At 34.3% G+C, this 26,662-nt stretch overlaps 1 protein-coding gene and 1 long non-coding RNA gene across 3 annotated transcripts; one reads left to right on the forward strand and one right to left on the reverse strand.

The window, feature by feature from the left end:
- The first annotated feature begins 300 nt into the window (after positions 1-300).
- LOC131800376 (titin) lies at positions 301-25,917 on the forward strand. 2 transcript variants are annotated; one of them, XM_059128208.1, is made up of 3 exons: positions 9,679-10,553; positions 16,831-17,451; positions 23,603-25,915. In XM_059128208.1, exons 2-3 carry the CDS (start codon positions 17,440-17,442, stop codon positions 25,532-25,534), a joined length of 1,944 nt encoding a protein of 647 aa, XP_058984191.1. In that variant the 5' UTR covers positions 9,679-10,553; positions 16,831-17,439; the 3' UTR covers positions 25,535-25,915. The 2 variants fall into 2 exon arrangements, with proteins under 2 accessions (XP_058984190.1, XP_058984191.1); XM_059128207.1 differs by lacking the exons at positions 9,679-10,553; positions 16,831-17,451 and adding an exon at positions 301-3,267 and having other exon boundaries at positions 23,603-25,917.
- LOC131804969 (uncharacterized) lies at positions 5,594-9,100 on the reverse strand. Its single transcript, XR_009343436.1, has 2 exons — positions 5,961-9,100; positions 5,594-5,898 (listed from the first exon to the last, which is right to left on the reverse strand). It is a non-coding gene; the product is annotated as an uncharacterized LOC131804969 (long non-coding RNA).
- Positions 25,918-26,662: the final 745 nt, after the last annotated feature.

Consider the following 26,662-nt stretch of genomic DNA (forward strand, 5'->3'; position numbering starts at 1 on the left):
ATTCGATTGAGATGAAATTTTACACAAGTCATTTGCTTGGCCCAAGGACGAACCCTATTGAAATTGAAGATATATATATATATTACGGGTGCGGGGGACAAAAATAAAAAATCGGTTAAACAATATATATGGGAGCTATAGCTATATCTGAACAGATTTCGATTAAATTTGGCATACATTTTTTCAGACCTATTTTGGCTGATATTACACATTTGGTGCACAAAAAAGCAAATCGGACGAATATATATATATATATATATATATATATATATATATATATATATATATATATATATATATGCCAAATTTAATCGAAATCAGTTCAGATATAGCTATAGCTCCCATATATATTGTTTAACCGATTTTTTATTTTTGTCCCCCGCACCCGTAATATGCACTCTATAACTACAATACTTGGGGAAATATATCGAATACAGGTCAGAAATAACTTTGCTAAATTTTATCCAGATCGGGACAGATTTGGATATAGCTCTCATATATAATTTCGTCCGATTTGCTTTTTATTGTGCACCAAACGTGTAATATTAGACCAAATGGGATGGAATGTGGCACTTGCGACCGGATTTAGTCTAGAAGCTAGTACATCTAATTTCGTGAAGATCGGTTCAGATATAACCATAGCTCACATAGAAATCGTTCATCCGATTTGTTATATTTGTTCCCCACAGCCGTACACTGAAAGAAAAAGCTTCATACTATAAATGAAATCCTACGTTCCGTTAACGAAATTTGTTATTGATTTTGAACCAACGTAGAGGTTCATTGAATAAATGAAAAAAGTTCCATTGAGTTTCATTAATGTAAAATTAATGAACTTGTTTATTAATATAATGAAGATTCTTCCTTGATTCAGTGAAATTTGTCGTTGTGCATTTGTTTGTAACAGGTAGGAATACGCGAGATAAACCCTACTTTTTGGATGTTCTTTATAAAATCACGTTATGAGTCGGTTTATACATGTTAGCAAGTCTGACCGTCTGCCCATGTATTTTTATGAACAAAATGCAGATCGCCTTTATTGTCCAATTGATATAATTTTCGATGTATCATCTGTTTGGTCTAAGAACTAACTCCATTACCTAACGTTTCATCCATTTCATAAAACTGCTTCATAAAATTGGAGCACAAATTTAAATATAACAATTATCACAAATTTCCCACTAATTTAGTTGCGTATTTGTTTGTATAAGACAGCGCTATTTTGTATAATATCTTTCTATATTCACATTTTTTACTGAATTTTGTAAAAGTAAGTAGTTTCGTAACATTAATATATTCAATGGAACCAAAAATCATTGAATTTAAAAGCAACGTAAGTTTTCATTGCATGAACAAAAAAATTATTATATTAATGTAGCTTTTCATTGCATCAATGAAAAAAAATTAACGAAACCGGTTCATTGATAAAACGAAGCATTTTTCTTTCAGTGCACTCCGTAACAACGATATTCAGGGTCATATATCAAATACTGCTCAGAAATATCTATGCCAAATTTTATCGAGATCGGTTCAGATTTGTATATAGCTCCCATATATATCTTTATCCGATTTCAAGTTAATTGTGCACCAAATGAACAATACAAGCCCCAATTGAAAAGATACAAATTCTTCGGCAAAATTATAATCATAGTTTGCATGATTTAATTATTCCACAAAACTTTTAATTGTTATGTGAAGCTCTAATAAATATCCAAAGTGGTGTAGGGTATCATAAAGTCAGCCCCGCCCGACTTTAAGTCTTTCTTTTTCGTTACATAAACCAAAAATACAAGGCGAAAAAGCTTTATTGTGTTTGTCACTCACAGAAACAAACCTGCACTACAAAAACCCAAAATATATTTTCTTTCGCTAAAATTACAAACGAAAGGAAACAAGAATGTTGCAAAAACAGGCTGTAAGTTGTTATGTTATTTTTTTATTGTTAGCCTACTTAGCTAGATTCCGTCACACATTCCAAGCTTCATTGAAATTTGACATACATAGCGTGTTCGGAAAGAGCCACCAATCCTCATCAGTTCCCTTGTTTTTTGCCTGGGATATTCTCCCCGAGGTAATTTTAAAATAACTCCTATGACAAAAAACCTTTTTACCCAAGTGACAAGATCGTAGCTCAATAGAAGAGGATCCAAATAATTATATAAAACTAAAAAAAAACTAATTCTTTGAAAAATCTTCTAAATCTTACAACCGCCCTTATCAACATTTACATCTTTCTCCACTTGTTATGCTTTCGTTTTACCTCAACGAAAAAACATAACAATGTAAGTTGGTTTTGTCTGGTACAAAAAAAAAAAAATTTTTCCTCATTTCTGCCAAATTTCGTAAATTGCTCCCAATTTCATTGGAATCTGTCATACTTATCGTGTTTGATGCATAATATACATGTATCGGCCGAAAATATATATGGGGGCTATATCCAAATCAGAAATTTATGTTTGTTTCAAATTTCGTTACCCATTCTTAATTTCATTGAAATTAGAGATACATAGCGTGTTTGGTGCAACAAACACATGAAATCGGCCGAAATTATATGGGAGCTATATCCAAATCAGAACCGAATTAAACATAATTTGACAAATACATTTTTAGGCCAAACTCCATCTTACATTCCAAATTTCATTGCAATTGGGGGGTGTTTGGTGCATCAAATACAGGAAATCGTCCGAAAATATATATATGGGAGCTTTATCCAAGTCTGCACCGATTTCAATATAATTTGGCACCTAAATATTTTGACCAATTCCATTACACATTGCAATTGTTATTGAAATTTGACATACACAGCGTGTTTGATGCATCTAATACAGGAAATCGTCCGAAAATATATATGGGAGCTTTCTCCGATTTCAATATAATTCGGCATTAATTTGGCAAACTTATTTTTGTTCCAAATTGCGTAGCACATTCCAAATTTAGAGACTGTGTCTATAATCGATCAATAGATATGTGCATATAAAATCTAAATGTTTGGGAGGTACATCCGATTCTGATGCTTTATCTCCAGATCGAAGTGGCATTTCATACATAGCCTATATAACTTTCGGGCCATTTTGCAGTATATATGGAAAATTTCCGAAAAATCCTTTTAGCGGCTTTTGAGTCCATTAGTTACAAACAAAAATCAATCAAATATACAAACATTTTCATCTTTTATAGATATAGAAACGTGCCGGAGTTGGACTATACCGACCTTCACCTCATATGAGATATGTGATAATTTTTGGAAACTGTCAAAATAGGCGTGAGGTAAAAGATATATTGGACCAAATCATTCCACTTATGCTTACTTCGCATTTTAGGAGAGATATACATATTCAACATTTTGACCCTTTGTGAGGGAGGTACAAGAACGAATGGTCCGACATGATCCATCTTCACAACAGATCTTGTATTGATAGAAATATTGTGATATTCCCAGTTTGAAAAGGATGCAAATTTCGCGTTTTGGAGGAAGCACGAGTGGAGAAATAGTGGGATGTGTAAAATTTTAAGGCAATCGGACTCTTATTTTAAATTTTATAAGATTTATAATTATTCGAAATTATGACCTTTTTTGGGCGTGGTACTTGACGGAGTGGTTCGTCCATTTTCACACCTGACCTAGCACTGTGAATAATATTGGGATTTGCAAAGTTAGAAAGAACAGGATGATAATTTCTCATTCTTAACGGAAAAATATTTTCTTTGAAAATTTTGACCTTTTGTAGGAGAGGCACTAGAAGAAGTGGACAGATTTTTCCTATCTAAGTTTGACAATAATATTACGATGTACCAAGTTTTGAACCAAATAGGATGCTCCCTTCGAGAGTTATTATGCGCACCAGCCAGCCAGACGGACATCCCTAGATCGAGTCCAAATGTCCTGCAAAGGATTTGGTCCAAAGAAACATTGGGTCTAAAACCGTTATTTCGATGAGGCACATTTTGGCCATATCATCAAATGATATATAGACATATGACGACAGAGGGTATAAAAATATGGTAATAAAAGTATATATCGCAAGGCATCGGAGACTGGCTGTATGCAGGTAACAGTGAAAAATTGACAACTGTCAAAAAGCTGCATAAAATTTAATGTCGTTTTGGCCATATCCGTCCGTCTGTGTAATTCACATTAGCTCCGAACAAAATGAAGCATGTTAATAAAATGTTGCTCATATGTATTTGTGGTCCGTGGAATTGGGTCACATAGATTCATTTTTATGTTATGATTTGCAAGCGAATTCGCTGTAAATTGAGAATATTCTCAGTATGTACTGAACATCCTCGCAAATAATTGTCCATATAGATACAGGTTTTGGTGTAGACCTCATATAACTGTAACTTCCAATGTTTCGTATTTCGATTATATGTCTCATTTTTTCACGTCTTCGCATAGCCCACATTGTTTAATGAAATTATTTCACATTTGTTATTTGTGATTCACAATGGATACCATTAGAAATTGCCATTACAACTCCCGGTTCCCATATAGACCGATATAAAGATCATATTATCATTTGAAATTTGGTATAACAGAAAAAATATACCGCTGGAATACTAGATATTAGCACTTATAGACATATTTTCAAACGGTTCGGCCCGATTCTGGACTTGTTATATTTTCTAACTTTGAAATAATTTCAAATTATTTTCATTCAAAACCATTCATGCATACACACTAACAAAATGTGTATATGTTTTGACAGAATTAAGTAGGTAGCTTTGTTCTAACTCCTGTGATTATGTATTACCATGACATAATCACATTTTGATTATAACTGAATTTGAATATTTTCACAACAATTTTCATATAATTGAAAAGAGTACACACATGCACAAATTAATCCAACATGTATCAATTTGATATGTCAAAAAATTCTTGTAATTTGAATTCGCCTTCATTTACACATAAGAAAATTGTTGCATGATTTCAAGCTTTAACAATGCTATTGATAGAAAATAGAGATTTTACGTTTTTATAGAGCATGAGGGAAAAAGTGTATATTCAACATATCGTAGGCATAGGTAATATGGAGATCTAAAATTCGTGGATATTTGAAATAAGTGAAGCAGGGAATCAATTTCATATAGGAGATAAACCGATACACGGAATTTCATCATCTTATTTGTACGGGCTTCAACAGTGAAAGGTGAATGATTCCAAATCTTAATTCAATATTTTGATTGGAAAAACAATTTGCCCCAAATTTTGTACTTCAAATCAATTCGCTCTAACTACAACTTTGACATATCAAGTTTCCAAAAAAGTTGCTTTGTTGTAATTTTCGCCTATGTTGCTACCTGGTATTTCTACCATGGTTTGAGCGATTTGAAAATTTTGATAAGGCAACTGAGAGTTAATCGAGAAAATTGGTGTAAGTCTACGTTTTTACGCTCTATCAGAGCACGGATATTGTTAAACATTTTCCATGATTCTGCTGAAAATACGACTAAAACGTTAGCTGAAACGTAGCTACACCAAAATGATCCTTAGTTGACATTATTTTAAGACATAAGAATCGAACTCCTAGATGTCCTCATAAAACAATTAACATTATATGGCTTGAATATTTTAAACAAATGACCAGAGTGAAATCGAAGTACGATTTTATTTAGGATTCCATATCCATTAGCCACACACAAGTTTCTACCAATACAAAGACCCTAGAATCCTGGATAGAATTCAACAATCTCCAAAGACTTTCTTTGAATTTTTATGTGAATCGCACAAATCGAGTTGAGTAGTTTGCCAAAATTGTGATTGCACCAAATATGCCTTATTTGGAGGGTAACTAGCCGCAATTAGATTTGTTTTTTGTCCGGGCGGCCAGAATTTTGTCACAAAGCCGAAACCAAATTTCACAACACACATCACAACGACCATTGATAACTGATCTACAAGAGAGATATGTAAAATAAGTTTACAATGAGCTTAAGATATCCATGCACATTAGTACCTGGGGAAGTCGAATAACATTTTTCCCACATTTATATCCGATTTGGAGATTGCTTACTATGATAAAAATGATACGCACAACGTTGATAGAGTTAACTAAAATCTTCTATGACAATTCGCAAAATCTTACAAGTTCTATGCAAAACTAAAATGTTTACAATTTCAATAAAAGAAAACAAAATTGTTTGTATTTCAAAATGTAATTTTCTGATTGGTGCAAACCAATTTGCCTCAAATTTTATATGTCAAGTAAATTCGCTTTGCTTATAAATTTGACATATCAAGTTTCCAAAAAAGTTGCTTTGTTGTAATATTCGCCTATGTTGCTACCTGGTATTTCTACCATGCTCCTGTGATTATGTATTCCCATGACATAATCACATTTTGATTACAACTGAATTTGAATATTTTCACAACAATTTTCATATAATTGAAAAGAGTACACACATGCACAAATTAATCCAACATGTTAAGCCAGGCAATCAAAAAAAATGAAATAAAATCGATTGGAAGCAGTGCCCATGGCACAATTACAGAAGGTAGAATAAAGCTAAGCCCTAAATACAATTTTTTTCTTTTGGTGCTCTTATTCTGTCAAAACACATACACATTTTGAATAAAAAAACAATAATTTTAAATTATTTCACATGTGATCCAACTGTATTGTCCTACAATTTAAGATTCAATCTTGTGGAATAAGCCTAAAATTCCATTCTTGTTTCGCGGGTGTTCCTCAACATAAGAGTTTTGTTGAAAAAAAAAAATAAATAAATTGAAAATAAACAAAACCAACTGTTGCATATTTAAAAGACTATTTGGTATAATAAAACTCCAGCTTAGAATTGCATTTTATAGTTTCTTTGAAGTTGAGCAACCATCCTTATTGAGCCATTGATTTGTAGATGCCACGTTATCATTCATGATGGAAGTCAATGCTGCCAGTCAATTTATGGAATTATCTTGAAAAAAATATATTCAGACACCGTACTTTCGCTCCGTTTTACGTTTTACGTTTTTTTTTTTTTTTTTTTTTTTTTCAAAAAATATCACTTATGTGGGCTATACGAAGACATGGACCTGCATAGACAATTTTCTGGCATGGGTTGAAGGACTCATTACGAGCTTTATACTTTAAATACGAAATTTTAAACAATTCCGGTCTAAAAAGGTCGCTAAAATCGTCAAAATACCGAATATCGGGGGTATTGTTATATGGGGACCATACGATATCGTGGACCGATATAGCCCACCTCCGAACTTGACCTGCCTGTATACAAAAGACTAATCAAGAATACTTTGTTAGGTCTAAAATTATTATTTGGAAGAGTTACAAACGGAATGACGAACTTAATATACCCTCCATGTTATGTATGGTGGAGGACAGAAAAAACGAAGATGTTTGCCTAGAATTGATTTGACACTGCCTAGTTAGTGTTCACACTATGAGATTTGAGATGCCACAATGACAATGGCTTAAAATATAAACTGATATTATTGAACATAATAACTCCCAAGACTACAGTCCCCAGTGTTAACTATGACGTGAATTTCAAAGCTTTTAACCGCGATTTAGTCAACAACATTCAAGGCGATATGTCGTTCTCCTATAAATTCCAGCCGAATTGAAAAATGTAAAAAATTTCATAAAAATAAGGAATATCAGGATGTTAACTCATTTGCAACCATGCCAACCATCCTAGACACAATACAAACTATTGTGCTAAATTTTAAAACTCTATGTCAAATCATGGGGGCTGATAGAAAGATGGACACCATTAAATCAACATAGAATTGTATGCTGTTCATGAATATATATACTTTATGGGATCTAAGAAGGATATTTAGAGATGTCACAAACGGAATGACAAATTTAAAAGGTGGAAAATAAATAAGATCGCTCAATATTAAATGTATAATGTAACAGAGGAATTACATTGAAATAAAGGGTGTCCCAACTGGAACACAATTTTCAAAACTTAAATAAAACACATATACTAAAAAAAGTCTTATAACTTTATTATATTGTAAAGTAGGCATGATGTGGTTATGTATGGCAAGATATCGTGCAGATAGTCGCCGCGACTTTGCTGGCACAGACGCCTGTATGACATGTGGCGCTGTTTTGTTTATACCACATGTCATCCACATTAATTTCTTCAATACTAGGTAAGAACAAGTAAAAAAGCTGTAAGTTCGGCCAGGCCGAAATATGAATACCCTCCACCACTTGGAACGAATTTGGCAATTCTCAAAAACAATAAAATCCGTTAAAAATTCTGTTAAAATCTTAGAAATACCGAATGTAGCTGTTATATTATGGTCAATACAACGACATGGACCTGCATAGATAACTTTTGTCATAAGCCATTACAATATTCAAATGCGAAACTTAGAAAAAAAGTCGGTGAATTTCGAAACAATTCCGGTAAATAGTGTCGCTAAAATCATCAAAATACCGCATATCGGGAGGTACCGTTATAATGGGGCTATATGAAGACGTGAACCTATATGGCCCATTTTCAATACATTTGTGGGGTCTAAAATATGTTACAAACGGAATGATAAACCTAATATACCCTCCATACTATGGTGGAGGGTATAAAAAACTGGTTATCATTTCACGATACCGAACATCATTGACTGTTTTCGATTGACCAGCCTAATTTTTATAAATAAAAGTTCAGTGATTCCTTCGGCCCAAAAACCACGCTACATAGCGACAAGTTGAAAATGCACTTGCTTCTCGTGAATTTCTCAAGGATTTTTTTTGAAATGTTTTTTGTTTTTTTTCAAAAATAAATATATTTTTATATGTTTTGTTATACGATGTTAATCGGAGATTATTATGATACTCATTTTTCAACAATTTTTACGAATTTTAATAACTTTTCATTCAAATTTTTAAATTTCAAATTTTGTGCGATTACGATGCGACTGTATTCTTTTACCATCGCTTGTACCTCCTACTAGCAAACAATAACAATTGTTCAAATGTCAAACAATGACACTTCGGATGGCGCCAAATTTAAAAATTGCGTCCTACTTGGGAGACCCTTTACATTTAACCGATGATTTTCTATTTTAAATATTACTTCTATTCATTTTCATATTTTATAAAGAACCAACACTGATTTCAAATTTAAAATGTTGCGATATAAAATAAAAGTAAATATTTTTAGAAATAATCTTCTGCATTATATATTTAATGATCCAAATTCAAAAAATTTACATTTTTGAAATTAAAATAATTTATTGAAAACTAATTGTTTTCTATACATTTTTGGACATACTATATAACAGTGACACTTGTATTACGTACAAAAACAAATTTTTATGTGGTTGTTGTTACGTTTGTTGTACAATAACACTGTAACCTGTATTATTGTACCGTGATTTAAGCTGGGAATACATAAAGCGCTTATTTGGCTGGCTTAAGTCATCGGCTGGCTTCTTCGGAAATGAACAAAGGAGCCTAGGGCCAAAATCGAACTAGGTCAACCTAAAACTCCTTTGTTCATTTACGAAGAAGCCAGCCGATGACTTAAGCCAGCCAAATATGCCCTTTATGTATTTCCAGCCTTATTTCGTGGATTACAGTATGTTTACATATAAACGTGTTAAACTACTGGACTTGGATTAAAATTCACATATCCATTGCCTAAGATTCAAATAAATCCTCTTAAAGTAAAAAAGTTCTAACATAAACGTGTCATTAGATAGAACCAACATTGAACCCACCCTAAATCAGCCCTGCTCAAAACCCGAAAAATGACCGGAATAAGAGATAATTAAAATTCTGTACTTCTTTATAGTTACGAGTCCATTGAATTGTTTTTAAATATGAATGTTTGACGAAATAATTTATAAAGTAAATGGATCAAAAATATTTGTATAAATAATGACTTAACACTGTTTTGTTCTTGATTTAAATAAGCAAAGAGTGATTTGACTGAAAAGAGATATTTTTTCTTGAGCAGCGCTGCCCTAAATTAATAGCAGACATTAGGTGTGTCTGGTTACTTTTCTTGCAGGAATTGTCCAGCAACTTCATTCAGAAAGAGTAAGGTAGTTTTATTCTCTTTTGCAAAAAGCTGTAAACAGACGGAATCACTCCAAAAACTCGCAGGCAATCAGCTGGTTTGTCAAAACAAAGCAAATAGTGTGTCATAAACAGAGATTAATCATGCAGAAATTAAAAATAAGCCAAAAAAACAAAACAATTGGGTTTGCGATTTCCAACATAAATATGTTTTTAAATCCGTATTGTCCATATATGAATCACCGGAAGGTGAAGAAGAAGAGTTGCAAGTGATTCGAGAAGAAATTTGTTCTGCAAGAATTTGCAAACTCTCAGTGAATGAACTATTCTCTCAAATCGCTATCTTTTGCAGATATTTTATGTCAACAGGCGGTAACCAGACACACCTATTATTAAATCAACATTGCAGACTTTAAAAAAAATTTTATAGCGTTTTGGTTCACTTTTCAGTAGTTTGTGAAAATCGTGTTTTGTGGACGCTTGGAAAAATGTCATTGAAACTAAGTTTAGTTAATGGTATAGACATTGTGATCGAAGTTTTCCCTTACTAAAAAGGTACGTGAATAAAAATTTCACATTGATTCAATTTTCAATCAATTCAATTTTAAATTCAAAGAGAAGTCAATATTAATTCACCATTTATTTGATATTTGTTCAACGCCGAACAATGTAAATGTAATTTGTTTCCATATTAAAACTTAGCATTTTAAAATCAATATTGCTCATTGCTTCAAAAGAAGAATTTTCTACATTGCTTGACTTGACAGTATCATTCATTATCATCTTGATTCGACATAGGTTTTCTTGATTTTAAGTTGTTTTTTTTTCTCTGGTTGTATATATTTTTATGGATATTAGATGACCTCAGCATCACTATAACCTACATAGGTGTAACCTTCTTCAATTTCGTCGAGAGCACATACAGATAAAAAAATTAAAAAAAATATCCATGTTTTAGCCAAGTAATTCCAAATTATTTGACAAAAAGCCCTTACCTGAGATAAACATAACTCATTTTGTGAAAAACGCTAGAGTAACTTATTTTACCGATTCTTAATGACAATAATATAATCCTACATACCTAAAAATAAACAAACTATATCCAGAAAATAACAAAAAGTACTATTTATTCGAAATAAGAAAAAATATTTGCTTTTAGGGGATTAATTCATTTTTTGGATATATACAATTTACTTTAAAGCCAAAATTTGTTTCCGTGAAAGCTGAAAATTAAAACTTCTACCTTTGGGCAGATGCAAAGTCGTCCGGAAGAAACCAGACTCTTTGACAAATTGCTATTTTAGTAAAAAGCATCGAGTGAGCTTTATGACCTCAGTGGTCAATATTTTGTGCATTTTTGACATTGGACGTTTTGTGGGGTAACTGTTAAACAGTCGGCAGGACGACATTATTAAACAAATCGCTTTTGTTATCGCACTAATTTACTGAACAGACTATATAATATGGAGGAAATTTCAGACATTGTTGGTCTAAATTTGTTAGGACTTCCTCAACAAAACCATCACACCAAGATAGCATAGCAATGGATTTCCACAAATAATAAAAATAAAAAGTTAAGAAAATAGCACATTATTAAACAAAACCAGACCAATCTAAACGCAAAACTCGAGTCTACTCAAAACGGTAATGGCTCGATCATCAGGAAACCGAAACCGAAACACAAACATAAATTAATTGCGAACGGAACCAATGCCTGTACTAGCTCATGGACATAGGCTCACACATTTGCTTAGGCTTTTCTTTTAAACGCTGTGCTAATTTTATTTCATCGCCACGCACACCACCAATGCCGATAAATTGGTTGATATAAACACTAGTCCTAAATAGATTCGCTGGTGTTGTTGAGGAAGCAGCAGATTCATTCAAGCATAAGGTGCCGGGATGGGCACAGTTTGTTATTGACTTTTATCATCGAACGTCATATAGAGATGTCGAGTCAGAAATTAAAATTAAACCAATAAGGAAAGAAAAAAGTCGGGAGATGCCGGCTTTATGATACCCAGCACTACTTTAACTATTTTATAAAGTCTCGTGTAGCAAATAAGCGTTCATATTGGCAATTTTAAATTTGAAATAGGTCAAAACTAGTCTATAGAAGCTAGATCTTAATCGATTTCCATCAAACTTGACTGAGGTAAATTTAGGTTATCGAGCCAAATATCGATGCTATGGAGTGCATATTATGACTTTCAGAATACCTAGATACAAAATCGGATGAAACTACTTTCTTTTTTTCTTTGACAAAAAGTAGCGTCCTTGATATATTATTGACATCAAATTAGAGAGAAATATATATGAGAGACAAATCCAAATCTGAACCGATCTCGACAAAACTTTGGGAAAGGTATTTTAGGATGTACCCAATATCTTGTACCGGAAATCCTTGTTATGGAGTGTATTATACAGATTTGGTTGAATTAGATAGAAAATCGGCTGATATATATATATATATATATATATATATATATATATATATATATATATATATATATATATATATATATACTAGCTGGCCCGGTCCGCGTTGCCGGCCCGTAGTTTTTGTCTATTATGCATATATTCCCAAGCATAATTATTCACAGATATGACTGATATAAGTGTTCACGTACAGGTCGATTTAAAGTGTTTTAAAATACCTGTACCCATTTTTAACCAGTGGGCTTCAATATTTAAACCGTGGGCTTCAACTGTGTGGATGTGCTATACAAATCTATTAAAAAGTATATATCAATCTTATCGCCATATAAGGGATCAAATTAATTTTTAATATGGTAAAAATCGTAGCAAAATCTTCCAGTCAAATGAGCAGTAATTTGGAATTTGCTGTATTTTGTATACTACATAATTGAGGGCTGAATGATTTAAGAATAGCCAAAGTTAATTACTTTTTTAATCCCATTAGCAACTTAGATTGTGCATTAGAGTCCTCATAAGTCCCCCTAACCATGTCAGTCTGTTTGTCCGCCAAAGGTGGACTTGAGAGGGTATTATAACATGGATAAAAATTCTAAAATTTGTAGATATGTTGAAATTTTAGTGTAAGATTTTCACACCCCTAATACGCATTATTAGCCAAATTCTTTGAAATGTGGTTAAATTAGGAGGTACCTTCTTTATATGGGCACTACTCCGAAACATCGACCTACATTGAAAACTTTCTTCTACCCCTTATAATCCAAGATGACAAATAGAGGCCAAATCGAAAATATAGCAGAACAATATAGCATGTCATAGCATTTCGCGTGATTTAAATAAGTAAAAATAGTTTTATCCACCTCATAATTGAGGGCAGAATGATAAGATGGGAATTAATTTTATTTGCCATTTAAATTGTAAGTTGGAGACCCCTTAAAGTCCATATTTTAATCATAGGATAATTCAATGATGATTAAACAAATATTCGGTCCCGTGCTACTTTCTTATATTTGTAATTTGTTCATGTTTCCACAATTTATTTCATATGGATGCACATCCCAAATCTACGTTCCCAACCAATATTCTCTTGGGGGTTAAAAATTCAATAGAATACAAAATTTTCTTTTCTGACCACACATTAGATGTGAAAGTGGACTTGGGGATACTCCAATGTGGGGACTTTACTTAAATAAATTCCTATGTGGCAATTATCTGTATGATGGTTCCCTACCCCAGGGTGGCATAAATAAAATTTTTTAGCCAAATCAATTGATGAATGTGGTCAATACCAATATGGGCCCTACTCTGAAAATTTCAAATTTTATGCGAAGAGGTTATCTACCCCCTTAGAAACAAAAATGTCAAATAAGGGCCAAAAAATGAAAAAAGTGGCCGGCCAAGACCCCAAAAATAACTTAAATCATAGATGGTTATATAAATATGAAATCGGGTTGTTCCCTTATCCATGAGTTATGATCGATATAATGACCTGCAAAAGTGATTTTAGGTATTTTGAATGTTTGGGAAGAATTTCTGGAAGGATATAAAACCTTTTCTTACTAAAAGTCCCATTCGCTCTACTATTTTGCACCTTTTATTTCAATATTGGTATATTACTTATTATTCTCCCAAAGAATTTTGCATTTTGAGCTCTCATTGGACGGATCATTGTCACGCTTTGAAATGAGCCCCATTAAGCTTTTTCGGTCATTTTTGTTTGTTTAAACGTGTTCGCATCTTCCAGCTAACCCACGATGTAGGCCCTGGAGTTGAAAGGTAGATGTCAGTTAACATCCTATTTCGCACTTATTCAATTTTTTTAGTGAAAAATTATTAAAAATTATTTTGTTCACAAAAAAAAAATTGACAAAAAAAAGAATAACAAATTGAAAAAGTCTTCAACTTTTTCGCTGATTTTTTACAGCAAATGTTTTAAGATCCTTCCTTACAAAGTTTGTCAATAGAATGTACTATTACTTTAAAATTCGATTCCATTGAAAATGTTTTTTTTTTGATTTTTGCAATGAGATCTCTTTTTCATGATTTTTCAGCGATTCAGAAAAAGTAATTATCTTTTAACTTTGGTGTGACCGCGTTAAATTATTTCGATATCATCTATTCCGTTTCGCCACCACATAATTCGCTACTACACTTCCATGTAATCCGCCATCAATTTCAGTTCTCAAGAAATCAAGTCAATTAAATAAATTGGTATAAACATTCGAATTCAAAAATAAAATATAAAAAAACACTACAAATGTACATTAGAAAAAAGTAAGTCAAAATGGAAAAAATCATGCAAAATAAAACATTACTATTGTACATTTGAAAAGTCAAAATGAAAATGTTAATATATCACAATGTTTTGGATATTATCCTTTTCGGAGAGTAGACAACTCCGAATTTGTGTGAATCGTTAAAATTAATCCAGCGGTTATAAGCGTAGTAACTAACACAACTTACATTTATATATATATATAATATATATATATATATATATATATATATATATATATATATATATATATATATATATATATATATATATATATATATATATATACTTCAAATCGAACGAATATATACATAGGAGCTTGGCTACATCTGAAGCGATTTTCACAAAATTGTTTATTCTCGTTTTTTGGATGAATTAGGTCATATGTGCCAAAATCCTTTCTATTAGGCCTAATATTAACCATTTGGTGCATAATAAACGTAAAATCGGACATAGATATATATGGGAGCCGATCTCGATAAAATGTTGGCATAGGTATTTCTGAGATGTATCTGATATCTGGCACCAAATACCACAGTTGTGAAGTGCTATTACGAATGTTGGGAACTTTAACCCCAAAACGGATGAAACATATATATGGGAGCTATTGCTATATCTGAACCGATTCTCACCAAATTTTAAGTACATGTTTCCGTTATTAATTCGATCAGGTGTTCCAAAATCAAATAATACATATATGGCGCACAATAGAATTGAAACCGGGCGAAAATACTTATGAGAGCTATATCTAAATCTGAACCGATATTCACCAACATTGACAAACATACTTCTGGACCTAACCTGGCCATGTCTGCTAAAATTAATTTGATTCGGACTGATATTGCGCATTTGGTGCACAATACTTATAAAATCGGACGACACAATATATGGGAGTTATATCCAAATCTGATCCGATTACCAATAGCGTTCGTCTTTGGGCCAAACAAAGCAGTTGTGTACTTTGTTTACAAAAATACATGGACAGGCGGGCGGACATGCATAAATTGATTCAGAATGTAATTCAATGACTGATCAACAAAAGATCATCGCTTCCTTCTCCATGTTACAAACAAATGCAAAAAGACATAATACCCTGTACCACAGTGTGGTGTCGGGTATAAAAAGAATCGCAATCCAAATAACAACCACGCGTTTCAAAATACAAGTACAACATTCATCTGTGTGAGAGAGAGAGGGAGAGAGAGATTAAATAATAATTTTTGAGCCCGAAATAATTATGAAGAGTTCTAGTATACCGTACTGGTCGGTCTATCTCTTCTCTCAAGAGAAACTAGGTCGTTCAATTAGTTTCTACATAAATGTCTATTGGTTGTATTAAGAATTGTGTATGATATTCAGCATTCGTAGTTTTCATTGTCCCGTAAATGCTGCAGCAATATTTCCATCAACATTTCTTCAACACTTTAAGCTTTAACTGTCCCACAGGTTCTTATGTTTGAATGTGTTTAACTACGCTCTTGTCAGTGTGTCATATATGAGCCTATTGCTTCCCCAGATGACAGACATATTTCCTTTTTTTCGTCATTATGTATAGACTTTTCGGTCTAGTCCGGTTATAAGCGATCGAAAGGAATGGTTATAAAATAAGGAATATTCGCAAATGCGTAATTTAGTTGTCGGCGTGCAGGGCGTTACTAGGGTGTACATTTTCGATCTTGCGCTTTAGTACCTAAGTAAGGGTAGTGTCTATTTTATCTCCATTTTCATCTGCAGCAAATATCTTTGTAATCGGTAATTTGGAATGAGTTATTTGGAATTATGACAATCTTTACTAGAAAATATGTAATACATTGGGGAAAGGATCCGCATAGAGAAGCTAAGGTAGATGTCTGAAACAGTCCTCTGTCTCTGGCTGTAAGATCGCATCATTTGGTGACCCAAGTCCATTGGTCCATTTGTCTAGTCCTTTTTTTTTTTTGTCTGGCCAAGTAGTAAATCTATCCAAGGAACTTGAATGAATTGTTAAAAAATCCGACTTGGAATCACTGATTTCTAAATTACGAGCTTATATAACATTTTGGTTTTATTTTTTCTTTATTTCGCAAATTTTAATGTACGTTGTTTGTAATTACAATCTGTATTGCATCTTTTCTTTAACAGACACATACATACAAACGCACACACACACACAAGTGTATGTGATAGGTCTTTTTTGTATTACAATGCTGCGGCACGCGATCTGATCAGCGACTTTCAACGAAGGTGGAAACTAACAGGTCCCAGCCCAAAGTGAATAGCTTTACCTTGCACTTGATCAACACACACACACACCCACACACACATAATCAGTGGTAATTACTCAAATAATAAAATCAACCAATCTCTCGAGGGGCCACAACGTCTGAGCGACGATGGGTATGATACGCTTTAAATGAAATCCAAAAGATATTTGACGCAAAATTAATTGTTCTACATTTATGCCGCAACATATTCGAATATGCTTGGGCCGGCGCGAATCGGTACCCCTCCATACATGAACGCTTTGAAAAATGAGAGTTGAAAGCATGTGAAGCGAAAAGGAGGAAACCAAAATGCCTAAATGCCTGCAATAGTTATAAATATAGAGTCATATCCATGCACAACGGCAGTCTAAACTAAACACCTCTTAAATTTGGTGCATTTCGGAGGCACAACCAAGGATTACTTCAGACGGAATACAAATTCAGTTTTAGAACGTCATCATTGTATCTGATTCGAAACAAGGATACCATGACACAACTGGTGAGCTGTTCAATATTTCTTTTCGGAAGTGTTGTGAGTTGGCAAAAGGAAAAGTGTGATCGAAATAGATTGTGCGGCGAAATCAAATCCGAGCATTTAGGAAATTAGCAGGTGTCATTTTCATTACAAATATGGACAGTTGAAGTGAAAAGTGGTAACTGAAATCGAATTGATCAAATTTTCCAATAGCCATATGTTGAGTGGTCAATATGCATACACAAGTATAAGCAAAATAGCATTGGTGATATGTAAATGTGATAAATTCCGCAGTTTGTTGGGGGTCATAACAAAATATGCCAGATTTATACCTTAAAATCTACCGACTATTTTCAACACACAAAATAAAAAACATTGTTGAACTGTCAATGTAATTTTGCACGATCGAAGTAATTGGGTAGCATTGATATAAATCCATGTGGTTCAATTACCTGCATACTGTGGTGAAGAATGTCGACCGAGTACGTTGGATTTTAGGCAACGCTATAAGAACCATTTATTAAAATGAATCTTGACCTACTTAGCCTAGTCACAGACAAATGAAAATATAGACCAGCTATGAGCAGCGTCGTACGAAAAGGCACACATATTCTCTCTCCACCTGGATCAAAAGACAAAACTAACTTTTTTTTATAAAAACAACAATAAAGGGATTAAGCCTGACCATTTTGCAACAAACAAGCCTACGGCCTAGTGCGTAAGAGAAAGAGAGGGAGAAAATGGTGTATGAATAGGTCACCCGGGAGGCGATCTAATAAAAATGTTGTCAATTGCATGGCATACTAGGGTGTTTTTTAAGCCCGATAGAACTTGAAATTGTAAAGAATAAAACAAAAAATTAAATTTAAAATTTTTTATTTTCAATTTAAATTTTTTTATTCGAAAGATCAATACGTGACATTAACATTTGAATATATGGGCACCGCGGGTCTTCTTGACGAAGTGCATTCTGGACTTTCAATTTTTGGCAACTTTTTCGAGCACTGCTGGCCGTATGTCACGAATAACACGAACAATTCTGGCCTCCAAGGCGTCAATTATTGCTGGTTTATTAGCATAAACCAGTAACTTCACGTAGCCCCACAGGAAATAATCGAGAGGTGTCAAATCGCACGACCTTGAAGGCTAATTGACAGGTCCACTTCTCGAAATCAACTTATCACCAAATTTTCATTTCAATAAGTCGATGGTTGCGTTCGCAGTATGGCACGTAGCGCCATCCTGTTGAAACCACATCTCCTCCGGATCAATGTCATCCATATTTTTAAACAAAAAAAGCATTGATCATGGTGCGGTAACGATCCCCATTGACCTTAAAGCGAGCTCCGGCCTCATTTTTGAAGAAATAAGGTCCGATGATGCCACCAGCGTGAAAACCGCACCATAGGGTGCATTTTTCTGGATGCAATGGAGTCTGTAGGGTCTCTTGTGAATTGGTCTTACTCCATATGCGGCAATTTTGCTTATAAACAATCCCGTTAAGCCAAAAATGCGCCCCATCGCTGAACACAATTTTGCCATAAAACAACGGGTCATTTGCCAACTGCTCTAGAGCTAGATTTTCAAAGTAAATTTGGATAATTTCGTAGCGATGTTCAAGCGTTAGTCTATTCATGATGATTTGTCAGAGTATACTGAAACAAAGAAAAAAGTTTCATCAAAATTTAATTTTTTGTGTTACTTTTTACAATTAAAAGTTCTATCTAGCTTAAAAAATACCCGGATCATATTTAAAAGCATCTGGACCTTTCTATCAAATTTATGGGAAAAGAAGAAATTATCATCACCTATTAGATAGTATTTATTGAGCTGATTACCATATTAAAATTTTGTTGGATTTGTAACAGCTTATTCGTATATTAGTAAAAGAGCATATCTGATTTATGTTGAATCAGCAAAAAAGAAGTGCACCGATGTATTCCATTTTCTGTACCAATGATTCTGGCTGTAAACCAAAAATCTCTTACAAATTTTAAATATCTATCTTGTTGCGAAATATATCCCAAGCTATAGGATTTTCATTTAAATATGGTCAAAACTTCTTATAAAGGCCCCAACAAAGTTTGGTCTTAAAACCCGAAGCTCCTTCGGGACTATTTTTCTACAAACGAGTTCTACTAACAGCCTGTTTTTGTAAAAAAAGTTACTTTCACTCGAATTGTTCGTATTCAAACTTATTCGTTTTAATATGGGTTTTTATAAAAATTTTAAAAACTCTCGTCCATTTCCGAAAATCTTTGATATATGAGGGTTTCCATGACCATTATTTTGTTGATTTTATTAGGAGTTGTGCTAATGGTGGCAACCCGAATAAATTCAAAATTTATGACAAATTTGTAAAATAAAATTGAAAAATCTCAAAAAAACATTTAAAGAATATGGTCCTACACATACAATTTTGGCGAGATTCTGCCAATTTCTGTTTAAAAGTATGGGTCTCCTCCTATCGTTTTTTTTTTTCTGACATATTCGTTTGTATTTTTTCGTTACAAAAACCAAAAAACCAAGGGGGAAAAGCTTTATTGTGTTTGTCATTCACGGAAAAAACATGCACTACAAAAACCCAAAATATATTTTCTTTCGCAAAAATTCCAAACGAAAGGCTGTAAGTCCACATGGAATTTTCAATAACCCAAACAGTTATTTTGATGATTTTAGCTACATTATTTGAATATTGTAATTTTTATTGTTTTATTGTTTTTGAGAATTGCCAAATTCGTTCCAAATGGTGGAGGATATTTAAAGTTCGGCCCGGCCGAACTTAAAGCTTTTTTACTTGTTTTCTATTAATTTTTATTCATATTTTCGGTCATTTGGTTCAAAACATGGAAACAAAAATAAGAATTTTGGAATCATGTTACTATGGATTCGTAATTCTGATGGCTAGATTTAGTTACGACGTTGATCGATTACACCAAATTCAATTTAAATTTCGGCAATTAACGAAATTTATCGGTATCTTAGGGACGAAAATGAAAACTGAGGTCTGAATGAGTAATTATATGCTTATAAATAGTGTAAAAAATGTATAGTAGCTCTGCAAATGAGAGCGGCTGGCCCGATTTGACTTGAAATTTCCTTCAGTTGTCTCTAATTGCAGTGAGAAGGTTTCTATGAAATAACATTTTTGAGAACCCTTTAAAAAAGTCGTGACATTAGGAAAATCAAAGTTTTTTTTTTTTGAAACTCGAAAATTTGCATGTTATCGCATGCTTTGGTCGATGTAGGTGGGAAAATACGTTCTGAATGTTGGCAAAAATGTAGACTTGAATAGTGATGCTTTCGAATACGAATTTGTGACTGTACTATAAAGCATAGAAGCTTCAATTAGAAACCCCTGTCTTGAAATGAAATGGCCTATTTCGTCACATCCATCTTAGCCATTGTATTCGTTTCTCCACAATAATACAGTTCCAGTAAAATTCATCTTGTTGAATGCACAAAAACATAACGGAAGCTGTCAAATGTCGTCATTCGGAGCCGTAATTTTTGGTATTAACTTAACATCGTGACACCTTCTATTAATTTTCTTAACATTTTTTAAAAATTATTTTAGAAAAAAACATTTTTTTACTTATCCAAAGTGTTGTCGGTTTGTTCATGTACAAATCTGAAACAAAACAAGTAAAAAAGCAGTAAGTTCGGCCGGAAATAAAAATAATCCGTTAACTTAATCTTAAGAATACAGAATGTAGGGAGTAACCGTTATATTGGGGTCTATATGAAAATGTGGATGTGCAAAAGCAATTTTTTATAGGCCATTACAATATTCAAATACGAAACTTCCGTTGCATAATGTCGCACAAACATACAAAATAGCGAATATAAGGAGGTACCGTTATATGGGGGCTATACGAATAAATGGACCTGCATAGTCAGTTTTCTGTCACTGGTTGTAGTACCCATTAGCAACTTCAAATACGAAATTTGAAACACTTCCGGTGAATAAAAATAATCAAAATACCGAATATGGGGAGGTACCGTTATAAGGGTGCTACACGAAGATCTGGGCCTGCATAGCCAATTTTCTGTCCCAAGCTGTAGGACCCATTACAAAATTTGAAACAATTCCGGTCAACAATGTCGCTAAAATCATAAAAATATCGAATATTGGGAGGTAGAGTCATAGGGAAGCTATATCTTAACGTTGACCTATATAGCCCATTTTCAATACCAAAAGTCCTGCAGACCAAACACACATCTGAGTAAAATCTTATCAACCTACTTCAATTCGTTCGAAGGTTGGAGTGATTTCCACAGAATTACATATACTAAGTCAGTAACAGATATCCTCTTTTAGATCCCAGCACTTACGAGGCAAATTTTCAAATGCTTTAATCAATTGCGAGGTCTGTTGAATAAAAAAAATAAATTTTTAAGGGTTGTTAGATAACGTCGATTATATGTCGGTACTTATTTCATTATGTTATTTTTAATATGGAACAAGTTAAAAAGCAGTAAGTTCGGCAGGATCGAACTTTGAATACCCTCCACCATTTGGAACGAATTTGGAAATTTTCAAAAAATAGAATCCTTAAAAAATTTTATATTGGAGCTGTGCGAAGACCTGGACCAGAATAGACAATTTTCTGTCACAGGCTATAGCATCCATTACGAACGTCAAATACGACATCTCAAACAATTTCCGTGGGTATTGTACCTAAACTCGTCAAAATACCGAATTAAGGGAGATACTGATATATGGGGCCTATACGAAGACCTGGACATGCTTAAAGACTGGACAAAATGCATAATGGAAAAATAGTTAATGTGAAAAATATATAGATATATATGCTCACAATAGTGACAAGTTAGCATAAAAATTATATTTATAGAGCAATTTTAAGAATAAAATTTTCTGTAAACCAAAAATTTGAATTAAAAATTGCATTTCACTGACGTTTGAATATTGCATTTGCTGTTAAAACAACTTAACATTGGTGATTATGTTGTTATGATATCGTAACAACAGAGGTATTTACACCATGTGACAATATTTTGACTCTGTCTTGTCCCATATTTATACTTCTATGTCTTTGAACAATCATCAAAATACCGAATATTGGGAGGTACTGTTATTGGGGGCTATACGAAGACGTAAACTTGCACAGATAATTTTCTGTCATAGGCTGTAGTATCCATTTCGAACTTTAAATACCAAAGTTGAAATAATGTCGCTAAAATCATTAAAATACCGAATATCGGGAGGTACCGTTATATGGGGGCTATATGAAAACGTGGACCTACATGGCCCAGTTACGAACCTAACCTGCCTACTGGAAAAATAAACACGTGTGCAAAATTGTAGCCTTCTATCTCAAATCGTTCGAAACTGACTAAATCGACTTAGAATTTTTCGCTGATCAAGAATATATATACTTTGTTGGGTCTGACATGAGTATTTCGAGGAGTTACAAACGGAATGACAAAGTTAATATACCCTCCATAGTATGGTGGAGTGTATAAAAAATTATGTCTTTTAGGTTGATTCGATCCATAATAACAAGAATAGAAGCAATGTAAAAGCCGAGCAGATCTAATCGTTTGCCCAGAACCCGTAACGAAAGTGGTAGAAATGAGAACAGAGTAGTAAAATAGTACTACCATTCGTACATTCCAATACCTCTACTAACACAAGATCTGGAATGAAAAACTGACAGCACCATGCCCTCGTAAAGGCGAAATGAATATCCGAATCTTTTCAAAGTTGTCACATTCGTATATTTCTAACAACACAAGATCTAGTGTGCAGATGGGCGGAATCGGTCCACTTCTTCCGGACCTCCCCCACAAAATGTCAACATTTTGAATAATCATATATTTTATAAAATGTGAGATAAGAGTCCCATTATATTCCAATTTCTTATTTATCTCCTCGATGTGGTGTAAGTTTGCACCGTTTCCTATTGTTTCGTCGCTGTATTTCCAACGTAAGTGTTGGTCTTTCTATTCTTGAGCAGAGACATCTCTGGGATGAAAATAAAAGACACGTCTTTTTTGGAATATTATGCAGTCTCTCGGCTGAGGAACCCGAATAATTGTAAATTATTAGTCACAGAAGAGTACTTTTGTTGACATAGCCATACAATCTTTCAGCATTCAGGAGATACAATTGATAGCATTGTGTAATTGGTAAAACTTGTTCTTCTTACAGCAATTGGGCATTCCGGTGCTGCTGGTTGTACTGTTATTTGGAAGTATTACTTTTGCCAGGACAGGAAGGGCGGATGATACCGAGGAAAACGAATACTCAATACATCACCACAACTATGAGGAACAACAGTCGGAATCGACCAGTCCCGATCTGCATGCACAAGAATCGGGTAAAGTCGAGTTTAAGATTCATCCCGACCCGAACAGCAATATAGAGCCCGGCAAAAGGGGCTCACACAAACATGGACACACAGCCATACTGAAGCCCATCAATCGCCGCAAGAAACACATCCTGCTAAAGGTTCAGCCAAGACACAAGAAGCCCATCCATAATTCCCAGCCAGCTCAGCAAAATACTCAACCAGATGAGGTCAAGGTCTTCCATACATACGAAGAGACGCACGAGCACATTATCGAAAAGGACGAAGAACAACTTGCCGGTCCCCAAGCTGATACTCAAACGCCAGAGGCTACCGAACAATTAGAAATTCAAGCGGAACAACAATTTTCCGATCCAATAACTCAAGAAACTCAACATTTCCACTCTGAGGAGGAAAAACACGAGAAGCACAAAAAAATTAAAGTTAAACACCATCATCACCACCACCATCACAATCACATCAAGGAGATTATAAAGAAAATTCCCGAACCATACCCCGTGGAGAAAATCGTCCACGTACCCGTCGAGAAGTTAGTTGAAAAAGTCGTGCATGTCCCCAAGCCGTATCCGGTGGAAAAAATCATTAAAGTGCCGGTTGAGAAACTGGTTCATGTCCCTAAGCCATATGCCGTGGAGAAAATTGTAGAGAAAAAGGTTCCATATCCGGTAGAAAAAATCGTGGAAAAAATTGTCCACGTGCCTGTAGAAAAAATTGTGGAAAAAATAATCCACATCCCAAAACCGTATCCGGTGGAGCGAATTGTGGAGAAGATTGTTCACGTACCCGTCGAAAAGATCGTGGAGAAGAAGGTCCCATATCCGGTGGAAAAAGTTGTCCACGTGCCCGTCGAGAAGGTGGTGGAGAAAATCGTACACGTTCCCAAACCGTATGCCGTTGAGAAAATCGTCAATAAGCTGGTAGCTGTGCCCAAGCCCTATGCCGTTGTCAAACCCGTTCCTTACCCAGTCGAAGTAAAAGTTCCAATACATGTTGAGAAACCAGTTCCATATGAGGTGGAAAAATACGTGCCGGCTCCGTATAGAGTTGAGGTCGAGAAAAAGGTTCCAGTGTACATACACTCAAAGGAGCCCTACAAGTTTGAGCGTTCCCAGCACTCGGACCACACCAAGAACAATGACGACGATTTTATTGATCACGAACACAAGGGTCTGGAACAGCATAGTCAAGAAATTGAGTCATACAGTCAACACTCGCACGACCTGTCTGTGTTTCCCTCAAACCATAAGCCGAGATTAAGCAAACTGCAAAGTGAAGAAACTCAGGAAACCCAGCAGCAAACCAGACAGGCTCAAGCGATTCGTGGCGAGCTAATACGCCAACAGCAGCATCAACAACAGCAACAAGCTCAATTCCAGCAACAGCAACAAGCTCAATTCCAACAACAGCAACAAGCTCAATATCATCAACAGCAACAAAGTCAATACCAACAGCAGCAACAAACTCAATTTCAACAACAACATCAACAAATCCAGGGTCAGCTACGTTCCCAGGAGCCCGCGACCCAAGAGAGCCAAAACATTGAAGTATCCATACCGCCAAAGACAAATCCCAAATTTCACATCAACGTTGAGGAGACCGCTGAAACGGCTAACCAGTCGCCAGCGTCGGATATGCAAACACAGGCGTCGACCAATTCGCTACAAATGGTAACGCGGATTCAACAAATCGCCCTGCCCTTCCACTTCCTTCAATACCACCACGTGCCGTTTCAACAACCTCTCGGTTTCTCCTTGACGCCCAACAAGAAATAAGGCAATACTCATCACCGAGAAAACAATGATGCGTTTAGTTTAGGGATAGTTTAGACGATAAGTTTAATTTAAAACAATATAATTTAGTTTAAATCGATTTTACATCGTGAATTGTTAATAAAAAGCAATAAGTTTAAATATCTCCAAATCCATATGTGATCTATTAATTTTTATCTACACAGCGAATCAAATGTCGGTGCTCCGACAAGTGTGCTCAAACTCTGAAGTTTTGTCAGGCACGTTTAGCCGACGTATTTCCGAATTCTGTGTGATTTATCCGAGGGGGTTTCTCTTGTTTTTTTTTTTTCGCTTATTTCTCTTTGAAGAGGTTTGCTATGATTTTCTTGAATAATAAGTAAAAACATATCAGTCAAATAAATTTTAGACCCCACAAAGTATGTATATGTATATTATTGATCAGCATAAAATTCTATGTCGGTTTAACGATGTCCGTCAGTTTGTCTGTTTTGTTCGTTTGTGGAAATCACTCTGGCTTCCGAACGAAGTAGGTTGAAATTTTACTGACATGTGTTTGGTCTGCAGGACTTTTGGTATTGAAAATAGGTCCACATTTTGGTATTGCCCCCATATAAATGTACCTCCCTATACTCAGTATTTTGATGATTTAAGCGACATTATTCACCGGAATTGTTTCAACATTCGTATTTGTAGTTCGTAATGGATGCTACAGCCTATGACAGGAGATTGCATATGCAGGTCCACGTTCTCGTATAGCCCCCATATAACGGTACTTCCCTATATTCGGTATTTTTGCGACATTTTTCACCAGAATTCTTTCAAGTTTCGTATTTCAATATTGTAATGGCCTATGACAAAAATTGCCCTGCATATCCACATCTTCGTATAGAATCGGATCGGAATATAACGGTAACCCTATACAGTAACCAACTTCAGACTGCTGTCATTTCTAAGCCACTCGTCACGACGGCTGTTAAAATTATTCCAGTGACAGTTCAATATATTGCTAACAAGCGTACAAAAGCATTTTGGTAAGAATTTTTCAGAAAAAAAACTTTTTTGTAATGGAATTCAAGCGTGATAGTGTGATTTCTTTATAATTGGCTGGAAACCCACAAGTGGCTATCGTTAGAGCACTCCAGAATTTAA

Source organism: Musca domestica, unplaced genomic scaffold, assembly GCF_030504385.1.
Source record: "Musca domestica strain aabys unplaced genomic scaffold, Musca_domestica.polishedcontigs.V.1.1 5, whole genome shotgun sequence".
In the NCBI taxonomy this organism is placed as follows: domain Eukaryota; kingdom Metazoa; phylum Arthropoda; class Insecta; order Diptera; family Muscidae; genus Musca; species Musca domestica.